Below are 23,683 nucleotides of genomic sequence, written 5' to 3' on the forward strand. Positions count from 1 at the left end.
GTATTTGAGGCGGGGTTGTTATTTTCATACTGTCAGCAGAATATCCATGGCTGGCCATGGCCACCAACCTGCAGAACTTAGTGAAGCTTCTGTTAGCTAAAAATCCAAAAGGTAGCTCAGATCTCACAAATGCATGAGAGCACTTCCAAACAGCAAAAGAAACAGAGAAGACTGGAAACAAACTCTGCACTAAAAAAGGGCTAGCTACCTTCCAGAGAGCTCTGAAGTGTGAGGAATTCTCAGTGTGTTTATTTATAAAACAAATCCCCTCCTCTAGGAACTGTTTCTAACGCTTTCTGAGACTGCCTAGATCCAATGTCTAGCCCAGTAACTATAAACCAATTAGTACAGACAGTTTCTTGCTGATTTATATTACAAATAACCATGAAGACATGAGCTTAAACAACAAATAATTTATTTAGCATACTTAATAAATCTTTGCACATGGCATTTCCTCACTCCTCTGACCCCTTTCCCTGCTCCTATCAGTCAAGTGCTTAAATTGTCCCACTTGTGAGGACTAACACAGGCAACTAGAATTAAGCTGCTGCTTAGAAATAAGATTAGACTGACTTTGGAAGTGACTCCTTCAATGTCTCAGGTTCTTCTGGCTCATAATAAGGTTCCAAAATAGGTTTTAATTTTACTTCTTCTGGTACCTTTTGTGTTTCTTCTCTCCTGCTTCCATCTCTTAAAAGTGGAACCAACGTTTTCCAATTTTTCCCTGAAACTAAATAGGAACGCAATGGTTAATTTATTCCCCTCTACAGAAACAGAAGAAAATACACAAGTGGTTTAAATAGGAAGCTGATGAAAGAAGAATGAAGCAGGAAGAAAGGGTTTTGTGGTTTTCTTCCCCATACTGTTCCATGAGTTTTCCATATTACAGCTGGCAAGTACAGCTGGCAAGTACAGCAGAGACTGATTGCACAGTTAAATACTTCTGTGCTGGATGCCGAGCTCCCAAACTATATGGGCTTGGACCTCCAAAGTATCTCCATGGCTATCTGGCTGCCATCATACACTGTGCATTACCTGCCTTCTAAAACCTAGAGTCAGAATGATGACTCCCTGGGGCTTCTTTCTATTCCAGACAGTGAAAGTGCTATGTGAATAATGAGCCCACTTAATCCTTTACAGTTTTTGCTGACTGAAAATACCATTAACTTTGCTACTGTCATTATCATTAAGTGCATAAACTGACTGCCCTCTAACAATTAATCGATGCTGCTTCTGCCACCAGTGTGTAGCCCATACTAGAATTCATATTAGGTTTCAGGTCCCTGAAACCCTCACCTCTACCACGCTTAATAGTGTAACTGGGATTTCGTCTCAGGTCCCCCGAGTAGCCAGGGTCTTCGTTGATTATGCCCAGATGAGTATTCCACATGGACCAGTTCACTTCATCAACCCTGGGAAGGGAAAACCAAAACCAGTATCTAGTCAAAGGATCACCAGACAACTCCAAGATGAGTTTATATCACAAACTGTTATTTCTCAAGCCTCAGATCTACCCAGAAATCAGATTAAACTGACTGCTGTAGGCAGTGCCCATGCACTACTTTTCAGAGTGCTTCCCATACACCAAATACCTTAATGTTGTTTATCTGTAAGAGATTGTTCATTTGACACATAAACAGGTTACCTAAAGCACCATCTGTAATCATCCTGGCCATCAGGTGTGACCCCCACCAAGACTTGCTTCCCAGACCGGAAGGAGCGCCTCATGCAGTTCAAGTAGCTGTTCTCAATATCCAGGATTGTGATGGCTCTCTACCAGGTAAAAGAAAGCAGACCACTGAGAGGCTGCTCTTTCAAAGTCATCCAAATCCCCAATCCTGCCTTTATTTTAAAAACCTTGAGCTTTCATCATTCTCACCATCTTAGAGCTGGCACTGTGACCATCTCTTAAACATCACCCTCTGTTAATATGTCATTAAAAGTGCTGAATTACTGCTCTGTGATTACAACTACAAAGTTCCCTTCCTTACCTCAAACAAAAACTCGTGTGCCTTTTGAGATTCCCGTACAGATTGGTTTGCCCCTTGCATAATCCCTGTCTTCATAGTCTGATCAGGATTTTCCATCATGAAAAGCCAAAATAAGTCTACCTAATTACAAAATACCTCATAAATTCTGAACATCTGTGGAACACTGGGAACATCTGCTCAGGCAAAACATCAAATGTGCCTGGAAAAGGAACTAGGATACTTTTTTTCAGGAATTGTTCAGGGGAATCAGAAAGCAGCAGTGACCCATTATTTAGAAAAATGTCAGCTCCTAAAGATTCTGAAATTCCTTATGGTTCCCCACACCCTCTTTGTTGGACAGCAGCCTCAGAACCAATGTACCTGGAGTTTCCAGATGCTCTTGCTCTCCTGTGCAATTTTGCTCACAGTTTCCCCCATCAGTGCAATAAGCATGTTGAGCAGGAGGATGTATGTAAGGATGACATAGAGAACCAAAAGGCTGACAAACACAGACTTGAACCTGTAGTTCTCTGTGAACTCCAGGTCCCCCATCCCAATAGTGAACTTGAAAAGCTCCAAGCAGGTATAATACAGACTGTTGTAGGACGTGCGGCCTCGCTTCACAGGGCAGCATCGAGCATATTCTGAGCTGTTTGTGTCTTGCCCCTCATTGTCATCTTCAATTAAAGTCACCACAGCTGTTGCAAAAGAGGAATCACATTTACAGGGTGAAGATACAAGTGGAGATCATAATTGCAAGCAATGGAAAGGAGTATAGAGGTAAGACATGTTATTTGCATGGTGCATTGCCCCCAGTGACACTGCTCTATAACTCTCCATAACTGATATCAGCCTGGAGAAAAGAAAGCCTGGGAGAGACCTTAGAGGGACCTTCCAGTACCTGAAGGGGGCATGCAAAAAAGCTGGGAAGAGACTTTTTACAAGGGCTTGTAGTGAGAGGATGAGAGGGAATGGATTGAATCTTGAGGAGGGCAGATTTAGACTGGAGATTAGGGAGAAATTCTTGACAGTGAGGGTGGTGAGACACTGGAACCGGTTGCCTGGGGAGGTCATGGATGCCTCTTCCCTGAAGGTGTTCAAAGCCAGGTTGGATGAGACCTTGAGCAACCTGGTCTAGAGGAAGGTATCCCTGGCCATGGCAGGGGGTTGGAACTAGATGATCTTAAAGGTCCCTTCCAACCCAAACCATTCTATGAATCTGTGAATCTCAGTTTTAGCTATAAAGAACAGGATCACTGGTTTTCCATTTGGTTTGCCAAACAGTTTGAGATCCAGGGCTGGAAAGCTGTACTAAATTACTGTACATTATTGTTATTCTGAAGAGACTTTTCTTTTTTTATTAGGTTAATTTGTTGTTTTATAGCTGGAAACAAAAAAAGTTCAAGACATTTGAAAAATAAATTTTGCTGAGGTGTTGGAAGATAACAGAAACTAACTCCATGTATGATATTACCTGTAGAAAATCCCAAGAGGAATACTAGATAGACAAACATGAAGCGACATAAATCTCTAAGGATCATCTGTAACATGGAAACAGAATATTTTTATATTGCTAAAACTTGAATATAAACTGCAACAAAACTTGGTAGAAAACACTGCTTCATCTCAAGGAGCTATTTGCTGTGAACTGCCCCTTTTTGCATTAAATGGGAGTTTATCCTGCTGAGATGATGAACTTTAATAAAGAAAACATTTTTACTCTGTTCTTCATGCAACAGCTCACACACATGTGCCAGTCATATGCATGCCAAACAGTTTCAGCTTTGTAAGTATAAACCACATTAAGACAGTTGCATCTTTCTTCCCCTCTTGGGCTAGCTGTCTACATCATATAGAGAGGTTTAATCAGGCAGTTACTGTTTGGTAACACCTAAGCTATACCTAAAGACGTTTTCAGCTGGTAGAAATCTGTAACATTCTACACCAGACCATTCTGCACTGTTTTCAGTCTACTTTCGTCTATGCCTATCCAACTGTAGTTGCTTTGAAGCATGGCAGGTAGTGAAATAATATCAAGACTGCTATAAAATGTATGGATGAGGAGCAGAAGGCTTTCCTACAAAACTTTAATTGTGTCTCTTCACTCAGAAAATAATGGCCAAGTGGTATGAGCAGAGTGGTATGAGATTTCCCACTGGCATCATGGAGGTAGATATGGTGACTTCTGTCCTGGAAATGGGGCTGTTGGCAGCAGTGTCCTGAACTGAACACTCTGCTGCCCTCATCATCTACTTATTGGACTGACCTTGGCAATCATGACAGAGTAAATGCCCATCTGCTGGAAGCCACGGGTGTAGTAGAGCATGTTAGCCCAGCCCAGCGCCAAGGAGAAGACCATGGAAGCCACATACAGTTCCTGGCCACAGAAGTACAGCACCACAGAGCTCAGGAGGAGCAAGGAGTGAACAAAGCTGAAAGACAAGCACGGTCTGAACGCAGAGTTGGGCACAGGTGGTGGCAACAGAGGAGCCCCATAAGGTATTCATCAGAATGAGGGATTCTTTAGAACACAAAGGAAGTTTGGCAGACATTTGCTCTCTTCCCTTCATTCCTTCCCTTCTCAAATCCTACAGTTCCTCTTGCAAACTCCTCAGTTTCCCCACATATGAACCTCTATAGTCTCATCCCTGCTCTTCCTTGTGGCTACAGGGAAGAAAAGACCTTGAAAACAAGAATTTCTTCAGCCCCCTGTCTCTTTCCACAGACCCAAGAAATTGCCTGTTTAGGAGTACTCCAGCTGGGAAAGGGCTCAAATTATGAAGAGGTAAAGTTTCCTTTAGGAATGGAGGATTTCTGCACATCCAATACATACACTAAATTTCAAGTCCAACTTGGAGATCTATTCCTAACTCTGCTGCACGTCACAGTCACTTGAACTTCTACAGACTTCATTTGCTTTACCTCCAAAGGAGGTTACTGATCCAAGTTCTGTGATGTCCACTGGCAAGCATTTTGTAAGGACCCAGGAAATAACAGCAAAGCATCTACCTACGACAGGTGGCTTCAGCCAAAGCTACGCATCTCACACATTCATCTGTTTCATACTGAAATGCAAACAAAGATGTTGGAGCTTACAAAAGAACCTCACTGTAGCTGTCAACTATCAGCGACTTGAATGAAGGGCGCCTCTGCACAAAATACTGTATCTGAAAAACAAAAGGGAATAAGACCAGGTTTGCATCTGAGGAGGGATTAAGGATCCCATGTGAATGCTTCAACTAAGCACTGATACCTACACCAGGGAGCTGGCAGCTATAAAGTTTCTCACAAGAAGCTCAAAAGCAGCACTGACATGAGATCTGGGGAGTTACTCTCCCAGTAACACTTGCTTCTCTTACGCCTGGTGTCTCCTTTGAAGACAACCACCTGGTTTGAGGGCCTGTGATTCACTGCACACTCTCCACTGGCTGCCAAGAGGAAGCAGGGGGACTTTATGCTGAGACAGGTCAGCTTTAACAGAGGCAAAAATTGCAATACCCCATTCTGAAGCTTTGGCCAGGCTAACTGGTGAGCTGCACACTGACTTCTAAGAATCTTCCTTTTTTATACAAGAGGTATGCATCAGGCCAAGGGAAAATATTTGTGACTTGACTAGAACATGCATTTTCTTAGCAGCCAGTGCTAACAAATGGGAAAGGCATGTCTGATTCCTGCATCTACCCAGACAGCACAAAGGAGAAGTTTCAAATATCTTACCCCTCTGAGAAAGAAATAGAGACCTCCCAGTACACTCAGGATCTCTCCAGTCGCTCGAAAATACTCCCCAGTGCTGTGACCAAATGTGAAGGGAGGCTGTATAAGACAGGAAGATATATTCAGCAGAACTGGAGATGGGAAAGACCTGGCCTTGACAGCAGCTGAAAACATTTCTGGGACACAGGTTAAATTTCTGAATGAGTTGCAGTAAGGGGGCAAGACTGGGAAGCAAGGAGGGTCAAAATCTCCCTGTGCCTTCAGGAAAGAGGTAAATTCTGATGTTTGGAGCACATTCCAGATGGGAAGCATCTGGGTTATCATGCACTGGGTGGTTCCCTGCTATATGACAAGAGTAACATACCTTTTCCTTCTTTGCTACAGGTCTGTAGTAGGCAGCTGCAGTGAGGATGATGATATGCATGGCATAGACAAAGAAGTTGAAGTAAAATAAGTGTTTGACAAACCGGTCCCACTTGTCTTGCAGCAGCCTGTTAAGGGGTTCCACCAGCAGCATCTCATGACGGTTCTGAGTGGAAAGAGAAAGAGGAGAACCTTGATGGGACCAGTATCTACTGGACTTTGAAAGCAGCAAATTATATTAATCTTCAGCACATGTTCCCTCTACTGCCTTTATAGCTGTTTACAGAAATGAGGCTAAAGATGAGCTGTGTGAATTGTGGAGCTCTTACCCAGCAGTCCCCCAGCTTGCACACAACATGCCAAGGAGGCTCATACTCACTGGCGTTTCACTGCTGTAGGCAATAATCTCAAGCACTGAATTTTTCTCACACGTGTCTATACAGGAGAGGTCATACAGAGAGGAGTGGACAGGTCCATAAGCCCATTCAGTGAACTTCCTAGACAAGTGTCTGCACTCAGGATCCTTGATCTCTCGTCTGAGGATGTAAGCGAAAATCTAATTGCAAAAGAACAATACAACCAACATTTCAGTGCTAATGGACTTCTAGTTCCTCAGAATCTCCACAAGACAGAATGGCTAATTTCTCCCTGGTTTAACTGTGTTGAACTCCAACCTCTCCAGCACTTCAGGGATCAAAGTCTGAAGAAAACACAGTTAATTTTCTCAAGGGATGCTGAGAGATGAGAAACACAAATATCGCTTACAACTTGTCATTATCTGTTTCAAAACTGCAAGAGAAAATCAGAGATGGATGTCACAGATCTCTGAGCAGCCACTTCTAATGGGGACTGCCAGAAGATGAGTTCTAGCAGCCAGGCAGAAGCAGAAGGCCTCTAGTAGTTCAGATGATAACAGAGACCCACTGCTTCCTCTTGGGCTGCTTTGCATACCTGTGGTTTATGAATAATGCCAGCTGGGCACAGACACACAAACACTTCACAGCTTTTAAAGACTGTGCAGTTTTGCATCTTAAACTACAGCATGAATTCCTCTTAACTAAAAGGTTCCAACAGTAAGCAGTGATAAAAATCTGTCCTGCATAAATATTTAGCACATTCTATGTATAACTTGGTACATAATGGGACAGCTAAACACCTTTGCTCACCTACCCCTATCTTCCCTGTTTTGGCTGCCAGAGTTAATGGAGTCAGCCCTTTCTTGTTGGTGAGTTCTTCTAGCTTCAGCATTGGATTAATTTTGGCACCAAGGATCAATATGTTATTGTACATCTTGGTAACAAACTTGGTGTTATCCTTAGTATTATCTGCAATCTCCACCAGCGTGTGCAGGACCATGTTGCCCATGGAGTCCTCAGCAGCAATACTGGCTGCCTGGTAGGGGTTCTCCAGGAGGAATTTCACAATGCAGAGCTGGTTGGTGCAGGCAGCCAGGGACAAAGGCAGCTCCCCTGTGGGCAAGGAATGGGAATGAGTGGTCAGAAAGCCCACTACCACATGTGAAAGAAGATCATGTTGTTTTCATCTGTCACCATGAGGACAAGAAATGAATTTGTCTGATATACTACCAGTTCTTGTGACAGCTGTTAGAATCACTCTGTAGTTTAACTGCATACAAAAAGAGCAGTGAAGGGAGAGCTAGCAGAAGGTTATCACCTTTCAAAGCATACAGTGCTCAGAAACCAAAGTGATGTAGCCACCAAGCTCACAATGAACACCATCAACTACCAGCTGTGTTTCTTTATAATGTCAGCCTTTGGGAGTAAATATTTGGACCAAGTGGTGGAATAGCCCATCTGGTAATTCTGAGCCTCCAGTCTCACATGCATAGGATTATTTAACAGCTTGCACTTGGGATACTGCTAGGATAACTCAATCAATAAAGCCCATACTGTGCTCACCCCTACCAAAATAAAAGCCAGGTTTTCCTTTGATTTTCCTGAAGAACTCCCCGCAGGCTCTTGCATGAACATCTGCTCCATTCTGGACCAAGAGCTTCACCAGGTACATGTTCCTTCTCTCAATGGCAATGTGAAGTGCAGTCTGGCCTACAGAGACACTCATCAGACAGAAATCTTCAACATTTAATACAGACTGAGAGCATTCAGGCACTACAATTCATTCAGCTCCATGTATGAGGGTGGAATGGAGAGCTTTGCAGACTAAAAACCTCTAGAACTGAACAAAGATGGCACAGACAGCAAATCCAAGTCCCCTGAATTTGCTATTAAATTAATGCAGATCAAAGATGGCAGAATATTGCACCTCACAAAACACTGCCCTAGTTCAAATACAGTTTGTTAATCACACACTGGAACTTTGGGATGCTGTGTCCTCAGGCGTAAGATCTCATGCAGAGGAGAGCTTGAGAGCCCCACCTAACCTTCAGTCTTATCACCAAGAGTATTCACCGCATCAGCTGTCTCCCTTACCCTTGTAGTAGTTGTCAGTATACTCTGCATTAACAAACTCTTTCAGAGTTCCAGTTTTCCTTGCAATATCCAGCAGCAGGGGAATGGTATCATTTTTCCCATCATGCAGATTCAGCATAGCTTTCAGTAGGCAGGTTTTCCCAGTTTCTGGCTCTAAAACAAAACAAAACAAAACAAATTACAGCTGTATAAAAGTGATTACAAACCTGCCATCTACTCCCAGGGATGCAGAAATCAGTGAGGTTCCTTTGAACAGACAGGAAAACCCATTCAGGGTCTCACAGCAAATGTTAGTGAATTTCTGAATTCTGCTGTAACCTTTTAATCACTGAGCTGCCCAACCAATAGGGAAGTACTGGCTGTTAGAGGGCCTCCTGCAGATACTTCATACAATTACAGATTCTGTTTTCATCTCAGGAGCACTACTAGAAGAAGGTGGCAACTTAAACTATGTGATACTAAAAGGGTACCTTTGAACTCATCATCTGTGAGATGCTTCAAGGTTCTGTTAAGGTAGAGCAGTAGGTCATCTAGGTCCTTTGTGTTGCCTTGGGCTACAGCATCAAAGATCCTTCTGCGGTCATAAAATTTAAAGGCTTTTTCTGAGCAGCCTGTGATGGAATCTGTAGATAGAAGCCTATCGAGGATAAAGTTCAGTTACTTAAAGTCAGATATTTAGCAAACTTTTTGTAAGCTACCAGAATACTATTTTTCTTTTGCTTGCGGAAAGAGGTAAGTACTATAGATTAGTATAGATGGATCTGCAAAGTCTACAAGATCAAAAAAAAAAAATCTGCAAGCAACTGTCCTGATAAAGTTATATATCTGTTGCTGAAAGGTTGGTAACAGGACATAAAAGAGGCATGGAAGATGGCAGGCTAACTGCAGGCCTGGGAGCCAGGCAATTCCATCTTCTCATTCCCACTGATGTCCATTCAAAGAACAGTCTCAAGCAAGTCAATTAAGGTCTACAGCTAATTTTGGGCAAAACACCCATGGACTGAATTTTCAGAGATGCCAAGAGACAACAGCTGTTGTCACTTTCAAATGCAACATTCCTTATTTTGGCAAAGAAAACACTGAAACTGAAAAACCAGGCATGCTCATGTGGAGAGAACAACTGCTGCTCAAAAAGCAGTCTGCAGCTGTCAAACTGTTCAGTACAACCAAATCTTACACAGCAAACTTACTTGTGAAGTTTCCCCCTCTCCAAATTGGCATGAAACTTGATGACAGAAGGTGCCACCAGATGATCCATCTGGTAAAGGGAGTCCATGGGAGCCATGTCCTTGTCACTGTCCCCCATCACAAACCGCCCACGTCTTGCAAAGATGTTGCTTTTGGGTGGCTGCACCTTGGTGCTGAGCGTTCCCTGGAGGCTGTCAGGTGTTTCCAGCATGGAGTCCTCCCCATCCGTGTATTCATCTGTCACTTCAGACTCCTCCATGTCAGAACTGCCAAATTTCTTCATCTTCTCAAGAATGGAAGACATGATGAGCAGGTAGTCTGTGAGGCTTTGAACACAGGAGTGTTACAAAATCTTTAGAAGGCCTTCCGCTACAAACCAAATTACAGTAGTCAGTAATATTCTTCACACATTCAGTGTGAAAACAACATCATGAACACGCTTCAAGGCTGGTTCTCTTCACACAAACATTCTGAGGGGTTGTCTGCAAACCTACTTGGTACATTAAAGCTAGATTTTTCAGTTTTGTGCAAGCAGAATAGGGAAGAAAGTTTGGTCAGGCATTTGCATTTTCTATAACTTTGCACAATATACAGGTAAAGAAAATATCAGTTGACAAAATTGCACATTTAGGGTTACTGGAAGGAAAACAGCAAGGTGAAGACAAGGTACTAATGGATGCAGTTTAACTTACTAAGTCCTCTGAGCCCACCTGGCAAATTCTTTGTCTCCTTAGAATCACTCTGAAAGAATAACACAGTATCTTATTAATGTCATTGTTCTATAGAAAATTGTACAGAGAAAAATAATTCCGTTTGGAACAGGATATTAAAAGTACAGAATAACAATTACACCAGTGAAAATGTTCTTAAAATAGTGTTATAAAACATAGTAAAAAAATACACTAGGAATACAGCCATGTGTGGTTTTATTTAGATTTTGGATTGAACCAAAAACATCAGAGAAGGGCTATGGAAAATGCAATAATTTATTTTCCACAGACTAGGTGCAATATTAAAATCTGCAAAATAGCCTCAATCCTGTCTCTCTGGCAAATTGCTCAAGCCTAGTTTAGTCATTATATGTGTTTTCATTTCTAAACCTTGTTAGGAATATAATGAAGACAAAAGTGCATTTCCTCACAAGTAAGAACCTGCAAGGGAAATAACCTTCAAAGCTGTGTGGAAGGATTCTCAAAAAAAAAAAAAAAAAGAGAAAAAAAAGAAAAAAAAAGAGAAAATAATAAAAATATCATCTACCCTAAAAAATGCATAACCTGTGTGAGCTCTTTGAATCCTGCAACACTGACGTTTGATACAATAAATGAGACAAGGAAATATTTTTTGTCTAACCACATCACAGCTTCAAATAAGTAATAAAGAGAGTTTACAAATCACTCACAACCATTCTATTCAAACATATATGCAGAACTTACAGATAGTGCAAAAAATCCTGTCTTCTGCAAAACAGTCCAGTCTCAGTAAACCCCCTCTGGTCTACAGAAATTTGGTGCCAGATACTCCTCCTCCAATGTGGCTGGACTGAGAAGCCCTCAGTTTGCTTCTCCACTTCACTTGTCTGCAAAAGTGTTTTATGTGCCTGCTGATTTTTAGAATCAAGGGAAAATCACTAGAAAAACAGAGAATAGAGCAAGAAGATAATTAAGAACAATTCTGGCAAGAGAAGCATCAGTGGCTTCTATTCCCAGGAGTTCAGCAAAGCTCTTTACAAGAATTGCAGTAAGTTGCTGTTGTTTTTCCCTTTAATTGCATTTAGTAATGGATGCTCATCTCCAGATTTCCTCTTCATAAGTACTCTCAAGCTTGCAAAAACCCCCCAAACCACCAAACATTTATTTCTGTGGCTCACAGTTTCATTTCAATTTACAAAACTTTGTAAAATGTGCCACAGCACTTCTCTGAGACCAGTCATCTTTCTGCACTTCTTTCTTGGGTGGCTGCTCTAAAGCTCCACTAAGTAAAATTAAAGACAAGCTGATCCTGAACACAGTTGAGGGATAATGAAAGGCAGCCCTAAGGCCTTTCCATCATTCCCTACTCCTACTCTGTTTTACTTCAACAACATATATATGCAACAGTCAGCTTTTAAATATTAATGCAATTCGGGGAAAAATATTCTTATCTAATCCAGGATGGATCTAACAGCCTTAAAAATAAAGAACTGTATCAGATATTGATAAATATGTAATTTACAGAAGATCCTTCTGCCAAGAAGCAGTCCACAAAAATAGCTTTTCCAGCAAGTTGAGCTAATAGGCTGTAGCTGTTAGGACGGAAGCAATCTTCAGACTTCTGGCTTCAGAGATTTTGAGTTAGATTATGAAATGGTTCAGTGAAGTTATTTGGTGTATGTTTTGCAGAAGGTGCCTATTTTTTCTAGTCTTGCCAGCTTATATAGAACCATAACATCATTCAAGTTGGAAAAGACCTCCAAGATTGAGTCTACCCACATATATAAAAAAGAATAACATATTTGTTTATTTAATAGCAAACTAATTATACTACTTAAAACACTCTACAGGATTGTACTTGTACAGGATTGAAAGAAATAAAATGCCTATTTATTAATGCATAAGTATAGATTATCAATAAGACAGGTCCTTAACTGGTGCTCCTGGAGCTGTGCTGAGCAGAGCATCTCACTCAGTGCCACAATTAATTCCTCCATTGGCAAAGCAGAGACTCAGCAGAAAAACTGCACGGAGCACCAGAGGCTGTCCTTTATTCAGTCTCTACCTTCTTGACAGTCCCTTTTGAGAGATACTCCTTCTCACTCTGCTCCCATCCAGGCACCAGCAGCTTTCAGTCTTACTGTGCTCTGATGCACACACTTTGGAAGCTTTCTGCTGTTTTCTGATGCCTCCATCAGTCTCACTGACCTGCATTTCCACTGGAGATGTTATTTCCTTCTCACCAGCAGCACTCGTTGCTTTTTGGAACAGTGGTTGGATACATCATATTCCATCTGGGCAGGGACCTAGCTGAAAGGTGTAAGCTCACAAGATGTGAATGTTTATCAAAACAGCCCAGTAATAAGCAAGAAGGAATTTATTCCTTTTTCTTGGGCCTGCATCCAACATCCTGCTCAGGCTTTGAATGACATCTGTGCTTGAAAGTGATTTTACTAAGAGCCCTCTCCATCACTGCAAATGGAAAAACACCAGCAGATGTGGCAGAGATCTTAAAGATGTATGCAAAGCTGGTCTCATGTTAGAGTCCTTCCTTCACTAACAGAACCTAAAAGCAGGGAACAAATACAACTGGTTTTCATGGTTAACAGCATACTACTACATTACAAAAACGAATGATTTTTGTGAACCATCTCTCAAAATGTTAACTGTGTTTGGTCTTGAAAGAGAAATCAAAGCTGAGAGAGATGAAGATAGGACCTTTGTAACTCTGAGTTTACCAGCTCCTCCAGTTTATCACACATTCTGACTGTTTCAGAAGGGCTTCAATCCACTTTATCACCCAAAAGCCAAATGCAAAATAGTTACCTCCCACCTTATAAATGTATTTTACATTTGGATATAACCCCTGCATTCCAGGCATCTCCAGTCATGGTACAGGCCTAGCCATGTGTTTGACACCAGAGCTGGGCAACCACAGAAGTAACCCTTCATGTTCATGCCAAGGTGTATTCCATCTTTTACAGAGACAACATGTAATGTGTGAAAACTGGCAGTCATTCAGTGCAAGAGCCACCAAACTCCCCAGACAAGTGCCTGTATGTATGTATATTGTGAGACAGCTTAAGGACAAGTTACTAATGAAAGCACCAGACTAAGTTTCAGACAGCTGCTCATCTCTCCTAGCCCTTCTAAACATTTCCTACCAGGAAAATGAGTCTCTCATGAAGGATCATTTTATGCAGAAAGTTAATGGATCTTTCCTAGTCAGTCAGTCCGATGTGATGTGATAATTACTCCTCATCTCACAAATGGGAATGACAGAGCAACAAAATGTGTACACACAGGAGCAGAAGTGGACATGAAATGCAAGTTGTTTTCCTTCTACTGTAATGAGTGAGCTGGCATGTTGAAAACATCTCTAGAAACAGTGAAGGGCTATGGCAGAAGGCAAGCACCGTCCTTGCCCACCTCACCTCCCCAGGCCCCCCTGAAAAACAGATCTGAGGCCCTGCTGGAGGGCTACCAGGTTCTTTACATGACAGAGCAACTAGAATGTATTGAGTTCTGTCCAGGGGCAGATGAGGAGCAAGTTGAGAGTTTGAAGGTGTGAATTAAGGGTCAGGCTGGCATGGGTGACACTGTTGTGGGTGGCTATTACAAGGCCACCTGATCAGGACAAGGAAGTTGATGAGGCCTTCTACAGGCAGCTGATAGCATCCTTGCAATTACAGGCACTGGTTGTCATAGGGGATTTTGATTACCCAGATATTTGCTGGAAGGCCTCCTCAGCCAGCCATTCGCAGCCCAAGAGGTTCCTCCAGTGCACTGATGATAACTTCTTGGCAAAAACGGTGGATGAGCCAACTAGGAGAGGAGTGCTGCTAGATCTTATAACTCAACTAACAAGGAGGGTCTGGTTAAAGCAGTGAAGGTTGAGGGTAGTCTTGGCTGCAGCAACTGTGAGATGATGAAGTTCAGGATCTTGTGCAGTAGGAACAAAATACCATGCAGGACCACAACCCTGGACTTCAGCAGAGCCAACTCTGGCCTTTTCAAGCAATTGTTAGGGGAAATCCCATGGGACAGGGTCCTGATGGGATGCACCTGTGGGTGCTGAGGGAGCCAGCACAAATCATTGCTAGGCCCCTCTCCATCATGTTTGGTAAGTCACAAGGAACAGGAGAGGTACCTGAGGACTGGAGGAAAGCAAATGTCACTCATCTTCAAAAAGGGCAAGGAGGACCCAGGTAACTATATACTATAGGTTGTGCAGTCTCCTCTGGAGACATTCAAAACCTGCCTGGATGTGATCCTGTGCGACCTGTCCTAGGTGATCCTGCTCCGGCACGGAGGTTGGACTGGATGATCTTTGGAGGTCCCTTCCAACCCCTAACATTCTGTGATTCTCTGATTCTGTGTGAATGGCAACACTGTACAGCAAGGAAACATCCAAGGAGCTTGCATCTCAGGCCATTTCAAACAATGACTTTATTTTCTGTGGAACATCACCATGGCAGCCCCCACAGCAGCATCAACATCCTTCCCATAAACCACAGGGAATGGAAAAATCCTCTCCACTTCCTGCCGCAGCACTTCATTCCTGGCAAGGGCACTCCCACTGCCCAAGATTCTCCTCACGCCCATCTCCAGCAGGCACTGCACAGGTAACATGGAACTGAGGTTTTCAATGATGCCACGGCACAGAGCTCTGGTGACATGACCCAGGGAGAGGTCAGAAGCAGCAATATTGGTCACTGATGCCAGCTGCTCAGGAATGTGTCTCTCTCCAAAGACAGTTGGGTGGACTGAGAGCTTGCTGTCGTTTTGGGCCAAGGCTGCTGTGATTATCTTTGTGTAGATGGTAGACTCCTCAACCTGAAGTCCTGCAGATGGGAAATATCACGTTGCTGACCTCAAGGGGTCTGGTGTATCTTATATGTGGAGACCTAAAATGAAGGCTGATCCACCTGTTCACTACAATATTAGATAGCTTTTGCCATATTCCAGAGGTGATCGTTTTTCCAAGACTATGAACCACAGTTCTCCCATCCAATTGTGTCTAGAATCTGAGAGACTAAAAATATTTTTTTCTTATTGCAGAATCTGCCTTTCCTGGTAACACAGCTACTCCTCCTCCTGCACTGTGCTAAGTTATACAAATGTAGTAACAGCAGACTGCACCTTCAGTGGCTGGATTGCACATGGAGGCAAAGTTCACTTCAAGAACTCACTAAAAGAACAATTTCAGAGCTTACTTCTCTATTGCAAACCCCAATAGATTATTAAAAAAAAATCCAACCCGTAAAGACCATGTTTAAAGCACTTAGAAGATGCTACTTGAGTTTGAGTCTTAAAATCCATTTCAGTGCTGCAAAATACGCAGCAAAAGGCACCTGAACTAACCAGGGGACTCATCTGGACTCCAGTCATGCAAAATTAGAGGCTATGCTCAAATTTGCTGACCTCTGCTTTTCAAAAGCAACTTAATAAATAATTCTCTTGTGTTCTTGAAGCAAAAGAAAACCCAAACCCTAGAGGCAATGTGAATGTGGAATCCAAGCATGATTGTCCCAGCATGTTCATAAGCTTCAGTGGGAAATTCCAGAGTTCTAGGAAGTGTGACCCAAGAGTTACATCCTTGTTCCTTACATGACATGACGGAACAGCTCTAGGCTTGTTCCTTTGCCTTAGCTTCCTTTTACCTTGCCGATCAACCTCAGCTTAAAGCTGAAACTGGCCTTGAAATTGCTTACCTAGCTCTTCTGTCCACCGTGCCACCATGTCCACAAATGTTGCTAGCACATTGCCTCCATTCAGTGATGCTGCCACTGCCAAGTATTCACCATTGAAGTAAGGAAAATAAGCAACAGCTGAGGAAGGATCTGGTGTCTCTGGAGGCTGGAAACCCAGAGGCATTGAGACAGTCAGCTGAGCAGAGGTACTGATATTAAGAACTAGAAGGAGAAAACAAAAAAAGGAAAAAAACCCCAAAAACCAATGTTTCACAAGGCTACCCTGAAGGTGGACAATGAGAAAAATCAAGATACCAAAATGATGATACCTGCATCAGTCCTCTCAATCAGACAGGAATAAACAGAGCACTGGAAATCTCCTAGAGCAATCCCTACTTTTGCTCCTTTGGGTATTCCATGCCACACAGAGATTGTCCTGCCTGCAGCACTGCCAGGGTCTCCCACCTCTGGAAGCAGGTGAAGAGGAAAGCCAGATTTTTTCAGTCTGCAATCAGAACAGTGTTATTGCAGGAGGGCAGGATGGGAATGTGCAGCATGACTACAAAGTCCTCTTTGAAATCACAGATGAACCTGGCCATACATTTGTGGCTGCTAGATTTATGGATGCTTTCACCTACTTAGAAAGCTTTGTCTTGGACAGGGGAAACATTCCAGTGGGCTGGATAAATTAGAATAGTCTAGAAGAATAAATAGCTTTCTTTTATATGCAATCTGATTGTCCTGGTTTTGGCTGGGATAGAGACAATTTCTTCCTAGTAGCTGATAAATGTGCTTTGGAGATCACCTGTGATAACACAGCAGTGCATGTTCAGCAAGTTTAACCTACTGATGTCATATGGACAAGCAGTACCAGGGTAAAGGGGCAAACACAAAACCAGCAACAGAATGCAACTTTTAAGTTTGAAAGAACTTTAAGCTGTCATGCAGTTAGTGGTTCAAAACCAAATCACAAAGAGTTAACTCCTAATACAATCAACTGCAAGATGCACCACACTGCTACAGCAACACCATCACATTAATAAAGTTCAGAAGGCCAAATGCAAGTTTTTGTCACTTTCATACCTTCATGAGCTGCTCTTTTCATCTTGGGAGTCCTGGCCTAACCTAAGCCCTGAAATATATAAGGCCTTAGCACTCAGCCCTGGAAAAGCAAATCATTAAAAAAAAAAAAAAAGGTAAATAAATAAACAAGATTCCCTAGAAGACTTCCTGTAGCCTAGTAACTCTTAGGTATTATCAAAAGTAAGTCTTAGTAGTTATGAAGGGGCTCAGCTGAAAGACTAGAGAGTAAAACTGTCTTCTACCATCTCAGAGGCAACACCTTGGCTGCAGTATGCACCTGTTCATCCCATCCCACCACCCCACCACAGAAAGGGAGAGAACAGTTCGGTACACAAGGCCTCACTGATGAGTCTCTCAGCTCTGCTGTCTTAGGCAGTTCTAAAAATAATGTGTCAGATTTTATAGAATTTAAACACATACACCTTGCAAACCAGAGCAGTTCTTCAGCACAGGCCAATTGATTAGGAGTAACTTTCAATCACTTTTTATCTGCAGCACATCCATACTTAGGGCCCAAAGAGGTGCTCCCATTGCCTGACACAAGCAATGCACTGAATGACCTTAGCACTTACATGTCAGTATTCCAGCTCTTGCTTCTGGAATTAAAATATCCCCAGCTGGCAGCATTCTGGATGGACATGAGTGGCTTCTTCAGGTCACACAACATGGCAACCACGTAGTCCTGGATAGTGCCAGCAGCATCATAAGACTTCAGAAAATCTGGCCTTTTAAACAAAACATTTTAAAAACAAAGCACTGGGAGCAAGATTACTTCTGCTGGTACAGAGAACTTTGTAGACATGCACACCCCCATCTAAAAATGAAACAGCCATCTCAGTGATCAACCTGCATTTCATTGGCTTGGTTTTTTAAATGGAATTTGTTTTCCAAGCTGCTACCACAGCAGCAACACCTATCTCCTGAAGGAAGATGTAGAGACAGTGGCTTTAGGTAATGAGTTGTCTAGGTCCCAAAGCAGGCCACCAGGAAGGGACTAATTGTTTGCACAAAAAAATGCCACTTTGTTGATTTCAGAGCACTAGAAAAAAAAATAATAGGCAAATACCTGCAGTTGCTCTAGGATCCAGGAACTGCATGAGTGGAAATGTACCAAATGGTGAAACAAAACAGGAACAGAACAAAGCAGCTGGAGTCATGAGCTATACAGCTCTAAAGCATGATTATGCCATGCTCCATGTAATATATTTGCTGGACACACACTGAAAGAAATCAAGATCTGTTTTGTCTTTCCCCATTTAATGAACCTGAGCTCACTGTGGAGGAAGACCTTGGCTCTTTGAGAGGCATAGCAGACTGCAGACGAAACTGAAGAACAAATCTTGCTGATGCCAAGTCATAAGTGAAAAATTATACCCTCTGCAAACATGCCACAACAAAGCAGACCACTCCTAACACCTCATAAGGATCTCAGTGTCTAATGAAGGAAAGAACTGAAATTAATTTAGAGACTGTTTGGTTTAGCATCTGGCAGCAACCTGACAAAGCAACTCTGTTACTGTTTTAGGCATGTTTGTACTTTTCAAGATTTGCACAGGGCAAAATTACAGCCTTCAAACTGCATTAGCAGAGCTCCTCTGAGCGGTGGGATGGACTAGAGCTGTTCTGTGATACTTTTAAGGTTTCTGTTACTCTATGAGCAAAGTTTTTAATCTTTATTAATGAGATCTGTAGTGTTTTTATGAGGTCAGAGACTCTTGTGTGCTTAGCTGCACAGAGTTTATATTGAATACTGCCATTTAAAATATTCTTTGACTAGTGAATTAATATTACAGTTACAGAGAAATGCAGCCCCTCAGCCTGTAGTGGCATTAACATGCTACAGGAATACCATTGTCACACAAATTCAAGGTGAGAAACTTCCAGTGAAACAGCCTGAAACAGAAGCCCTTTTGAGAAAAAACATACCTCTTCTTTAAATACCAGTAGACTGTGGCACATCCAAATCCTGTAGCCAGGCTGATATGTGATTGTGGCAGAGGAAGAGAAGAGAGAAGTGTGGGACTGCAGCGGCCGTCTTGCCAAGTAACCAGATGACTGACCTCTTCTGGCTCAAAGGCAGGGCCTGTACCACCCTCTGTCCACTTGCAACCTGAAACACACCGTGTCTGAGAAGTCTGGTGATTCCCTGTAGCATAGTCTGCCTGGCAGTCATGATTTCTGGACACTCTTGATAATTTGTCAAATGTATTGGAAACAGAGGCAGTAGTGAGTGCAATCAGATTCATCAGTCATAGTTTCCTGCCCTAGATGATGCCATTATGCCAGTCAACCTTTGCTAAAACAGAGAATGGTATCCAAGGACTTCCTTCTCTATAAGCACTCCTTGCACCTACAGGAACAAGCAACTTGCACCTGGAGATATTAATGAAACAACTTCAATTTGGTGATACACCCCGCCCTCCCCCTTGCAAAAAAACCCAACCAAACAAAAGGCAGTTCTGCTGTGGGAGGTAATGAACTGACCTGACAGCTCCACAGATAAACCTTAACTGGGATCTGCCACATCATGACCTAGAGAATGTTTGGTTAGTAACAAACACAACCAGTGTTGGAGAACATGTAGTTTCATCTCCTTTTGAGCCAAAGCAACAGGAAAACTGGATCAATAGGTATTAAAAATGGACTGCAAAGTACTAAAGAGGATCACTCTCCCATGCTATACAACAAAACTTCACCCAAGGTGGAACAGAGGTTAATTCATCTTTACCAGCATGTTCCTTTTGAGCAGAAAACACTGCACCTTTGATGAAACCTTCACATTCCTCCATGTGAAGGCCTCAGCTAAATTATGGCAAGTTCTCAGAGCTGCTCAGAGCCTTATCAGCAACAGCTACTATTGCTCCAGTGCACTGCCCTGACACGCACAACAGAAGCAGTCCTGCACAGGCAGCCCTCACAGGCCTGCTAAGAGCAGCAGACTGAGCAGAGGCTGGGAAGTACTACGTGAGACACTCAAAGCAAACACTTACATTTTCTTGTTCCTTTAATTCCCTGTTCTAGCAGCAAGCCTATTTGACTGAATTTCCAATTGGTTTACTTTTCTAGTTTTAAATGGATTCTAAGAAACATTATTAACCATAAATCTGACCCTAAAGGATGCTATTAAAAATGTAATTTGTGCCCAAAAGTGCACAGATTCACTTAGTCTGCTCCAAACAAATGAAAGCAAACACTCCCTTCTGCTTGATAGATATGAAAAAAAAACAAGCTGTGTGTGGCTTTGGAAAATAAAATATTAACCAATGTGACATAAGAACCTATGTCTATCATCAACCCATGAGGCACTGTTATGCAGCCCTTGGGACAGATAGAAAGCAAGCAACAGCTCCTTCAGTCCATCAGCCTTTGGATTTCTTTCTTCATCACCATTTTAGTACTATTTAATGTAAAATTAAAGCCAGTAATTAATAGCATAGTAGCAGTGATAAGCACTTTTGGGAAATTTATTCCGTGTTTTACAATAAATCTTTGCTTAATCCGTGTGACTCTCATTACTATAAGACTTGTACAATTGTTCAGATGTGCAGAACATAAGGTAAAGAAGACAAGGAATCACCTTCTGAAAGCCTTGGACTTCAGCAGGTTTATAGGATGTTAGCCAAGAAGTTCATCCAGCCCTATCACACAGGGCTGGCAATCCAAGCCCTGAATTTTTCAGGCATCCTCTCTGTTACAAAGATTATTTGAGTATTTGTGCAATCAAGCCTCACTTTGGTTGACTTTGTTTCTAGGGTCCTAGCTCTTTATTCTACAAGCTGAGTATTCAGAATTGTGACCACGATTTTTTCTCCTGCTAACAGAAACATAAGCAGCAAGATGAATGGAACATGACAGTCTGATTTGCTGGGAAATAAAATGCCTTGAGATTTCTTTTTGGAGGAAAAAAGCCCTGAAAACATTTACTGAACTTTACTTTTTCTCTGGTACATTCAAACAGCACTTCAAAAAAGCATAGTGATGCTGTTGGATAGCTACAGCTATGCACATTCTAACATGAAGATCAAGCATTGCTAATTTTTCAAGACATAGCACTGTCAACACTACTACTGTAGAGACATTAGAAGGTATTGGTATTAGAAGGGCAACAGTTAATTCAGTGTGTTATGAGGTGAACAACATTCCCCTCCCCCTAAGTCATTCAAATGATGCAGAAGCTCTTTCTGCTGGCAGCAGAAGTTCTTTCAGCTGGTAGCTGATAGCATATGATGGACAAAAAAAGACCAAGCCACTAACATGTTATTCCTCCTTCACATTAATCATTGTGTTGACTCTACTGCGATATCATAACTCTAAATCCTTTAGCTAATCTGTGTGGAAAAAAAACCCACCATTGTTAACTATAGTTAGTAGCTGAAATTCCAGTAATTGAAGCAAAATTTTCACAGAACAGTATCTTTGGCTAATTCTGTTCTAGGGAAGACCAAAAGGAACATGCTTTAGTTTCCTACAGAGCAGTTCAGTATTAAAATTTCATTTTCAGCATCATAATACTCTGAGCAGGAATGCCTATGCATTAATGTTACCTTTATCTCTCTTCCAAAACACAATCCCATGCATTTGTCCTGAAATGCCAATGTGACTGACTTTCTGAAGCTGCTGCTGAGGTAGAGCAGCAAGGCATTCATTCAGTGCTTCTATTATCCTCTGGACATTCTGCTCCATTCCCTGCAATCATAAAGCATTATTCTGAGCATGAAACCATTAGGATTCACTCAGTGTATTTATCAAACAAAGCTACTCTAGTCAGAAGAGAAGCACAGAATTCACTGAGCTTAACATCATGAATAACATTCACTAAGAAATTGGAGAAGAAAAAAATGCAAAAACCTCCACAAACCACAAAAACTAAAATCTAATACTACCACGTTGAGAATGAGCTAAGAGCCTCTTACACTGAAGGCCAAAAAATTCTTAATTTCTTAAGTTACCATAGTCAACTATACCTTTTGGGTAAAAAAAAAAAAAAAAGGTGGTTAACACTCACAACATGCTTTCATTAGTTCAACTTACACATTTTTCTTCTTTTTCCCCACAGAGAGGACTATCTGTGTTCTGAATGGCATGCAGCCTGCCCTACATCTTCCTAAAGCTTCTCCATATCTACTCACTGTTGATTTTGATGATGCTGATATCTCAATTTGGATATTCTGTTCCTGGAACTACCCAGCAAACTGATCTACCTGGCAAAACAACCGAAGTGTGCCACATGAGAGGCTGTATTCCAGCTTTCACACTTTTGAAGATTCAGATTACTTTGTGACAGACCAGTATGAAGATTATAAACAAAATATTCAAATAGTCTACATACAGATGTAAACTATTCTGTGCATACACACTGAATAAACATGACTGTCTGTAGGGAGGAGGCTGGGCTGTTTGGTATCTTTGCACAGAAACTAGCCCCTGGATTCATTGCAATACCAGGCTGGAGAAGTTTTTACAGTTCTGATTTAACCTTTCTTAATTTGACCAACACAATGAAGGTGAAGATATTTCACAGGAGTACACATTCCATATTTCCACAGGGAATTTCCACATATGTTTCCATCTCATAATACCCTTCCAGTTGGCAGGTGGCTGCTGTTTCCTGATTGGAAGCATCAAAGACAAGGTGATGGTTCATGGGAGAATATTTTTAGGTTGTCTTATGTAATTTTGTAAAACCTGGAGCTCTCTTAAAACAAGCAGCTTCACTTGACTTTCTTGAACAGCAAAGAGAGAGCATTTTAATTCTTCTTTCAGACATCCAGGCACATGCTCCATCGTTCTAGGCAGAAAATCAACCCAGGAAAGCCACTGAAACCTGTGTAACGCAGCAACACCACCTGGCCACGACAAGGCAAGGCCGGCACACTGAAACTGCCGGCAGTGCCATCTGCCACCCCTTACCTGCGGTCCAGCTTCCAGGCTACTGGTGTGTGCCTGCGTCTCCCGGGAGCAGCTCTCTACCACCACCTGCCCTCTCTCTGCCCCTACCAACAGGGCAGCCTTAACCGACGTGGTGCCCAGGTCTATGCCCAGCACGCAGACAGGAACAGAACTGCCTGCGGCCTCGCTGCCCGCCATGGCCACCAGGAGAGAGGATTGCTTTCACCTTCACCACCACGCACAGGTGTCTCTAGGTGGTGCCAGGACCGACACCCGCTATGCTGAGCCCCACACTGCTCCTTGCTGCCTCTGAGCCAAAGATCAAGGGTGCCGAGGGCAGAGGTAGTGCGGGCTCCTACCCCAGCAGCGCGAAGGGACTGGGCAGACTTGGGCTGGCAGAGCAGCCTGGACTTTGCTCTTCGGCTGAAGGTATCTCCCTTCAGCAATGCCTGGCCACTGCCACTACCCCTCCATCTTGAGCGTGGCAAACCAATCCTTCCCCAGCCCTCCCCGGTGACCTGAGCAGCTTTAGACGAAACTTCAGCAAACAAGCACAGCCCACGAGCCCTCCCTCAGCCAGCAGCTCTGCCCCTCACAGACTCCCGGCCCCAGCCCAGAGCCCAGCCCGCTCCGCCACACCCAAG

At 42.6% G+C, this 23,683-nt stretch overlaps 2 protein-coding genes across 2 annotated transcripts; both read right to left on the reverse strand.

Annotated features, from left to right (window-relative positions):
* Positions 1-563: 563 nt before the first annotated feature.
* On the reverse strand, positions 564-9,989 carry TRPV1 (transient receptor potential cation channel subfamily V member 1). The gene is made up of 15 exons (XM_054394481.1): positions 9,688-9,989; positions 8,968-9,134; positions 8,498-8,650; positions 7,973-8,113; positions 7,218-7,516; positions 6,427-6,603; positions 6,049-6,213; positions 5,688-5,783; positions 5,067-5,137; positions 4,237-4,402; positions 3,445-3,511; positions 2,352-2,668; positions 1,646-1,773; positions 1,297-1,412; positions 564-730 (listed from the first exon to the last, which is right to left on the reverse strand). The coding sequence occupies exons 1-15, from the start codon at positions 9,987-9,989 to the stop codon at positions 564-566; spliced, it is 2,532 nt and encodes an 843-aa protein (XP_054250456.1).
* Positions 9,990-14,823: 4,834 nt separating this feature from the next.
* Positions 14,824-23,237, reverse strand: SHPK (sedoheptulokinase). The gene is made up of 7 exons (XM_054394540.1): positions 23,061-23,237; positions 21,695-21,836; positions 19,077-19,260; positions 17,723-17,875; positions 16,397-16,572; positions 16,089-16,289; positions 14,824-15,218 (listed from the first exon to the last, which is right to left on the reverse strand). Exons 1-7 carry the CDS (start codon positions 23,235-23,237, stop codon positions 14,824-14,826), a joined length of 1,428 nt encoding a protein of 475 aa, XP_054250515.1.
* Between the last annotated feature and the right edge of the window lie 446 nt (positions 23,238-23,683).

The sequence above is a fragment of the Indicator indicator genome, chromosome 30 (genome assembly GCF_027791375.1).
Source record: "Indicator indicator isolate 239-I01 chromosome 30, UM_Iind_1.1, whole genome shotgun sequence".
NCBI lineage: Eukaryota > Metazoa > Chordata > Aves > Piciformes > Indicatoridae > Indicator > Indicator indicator.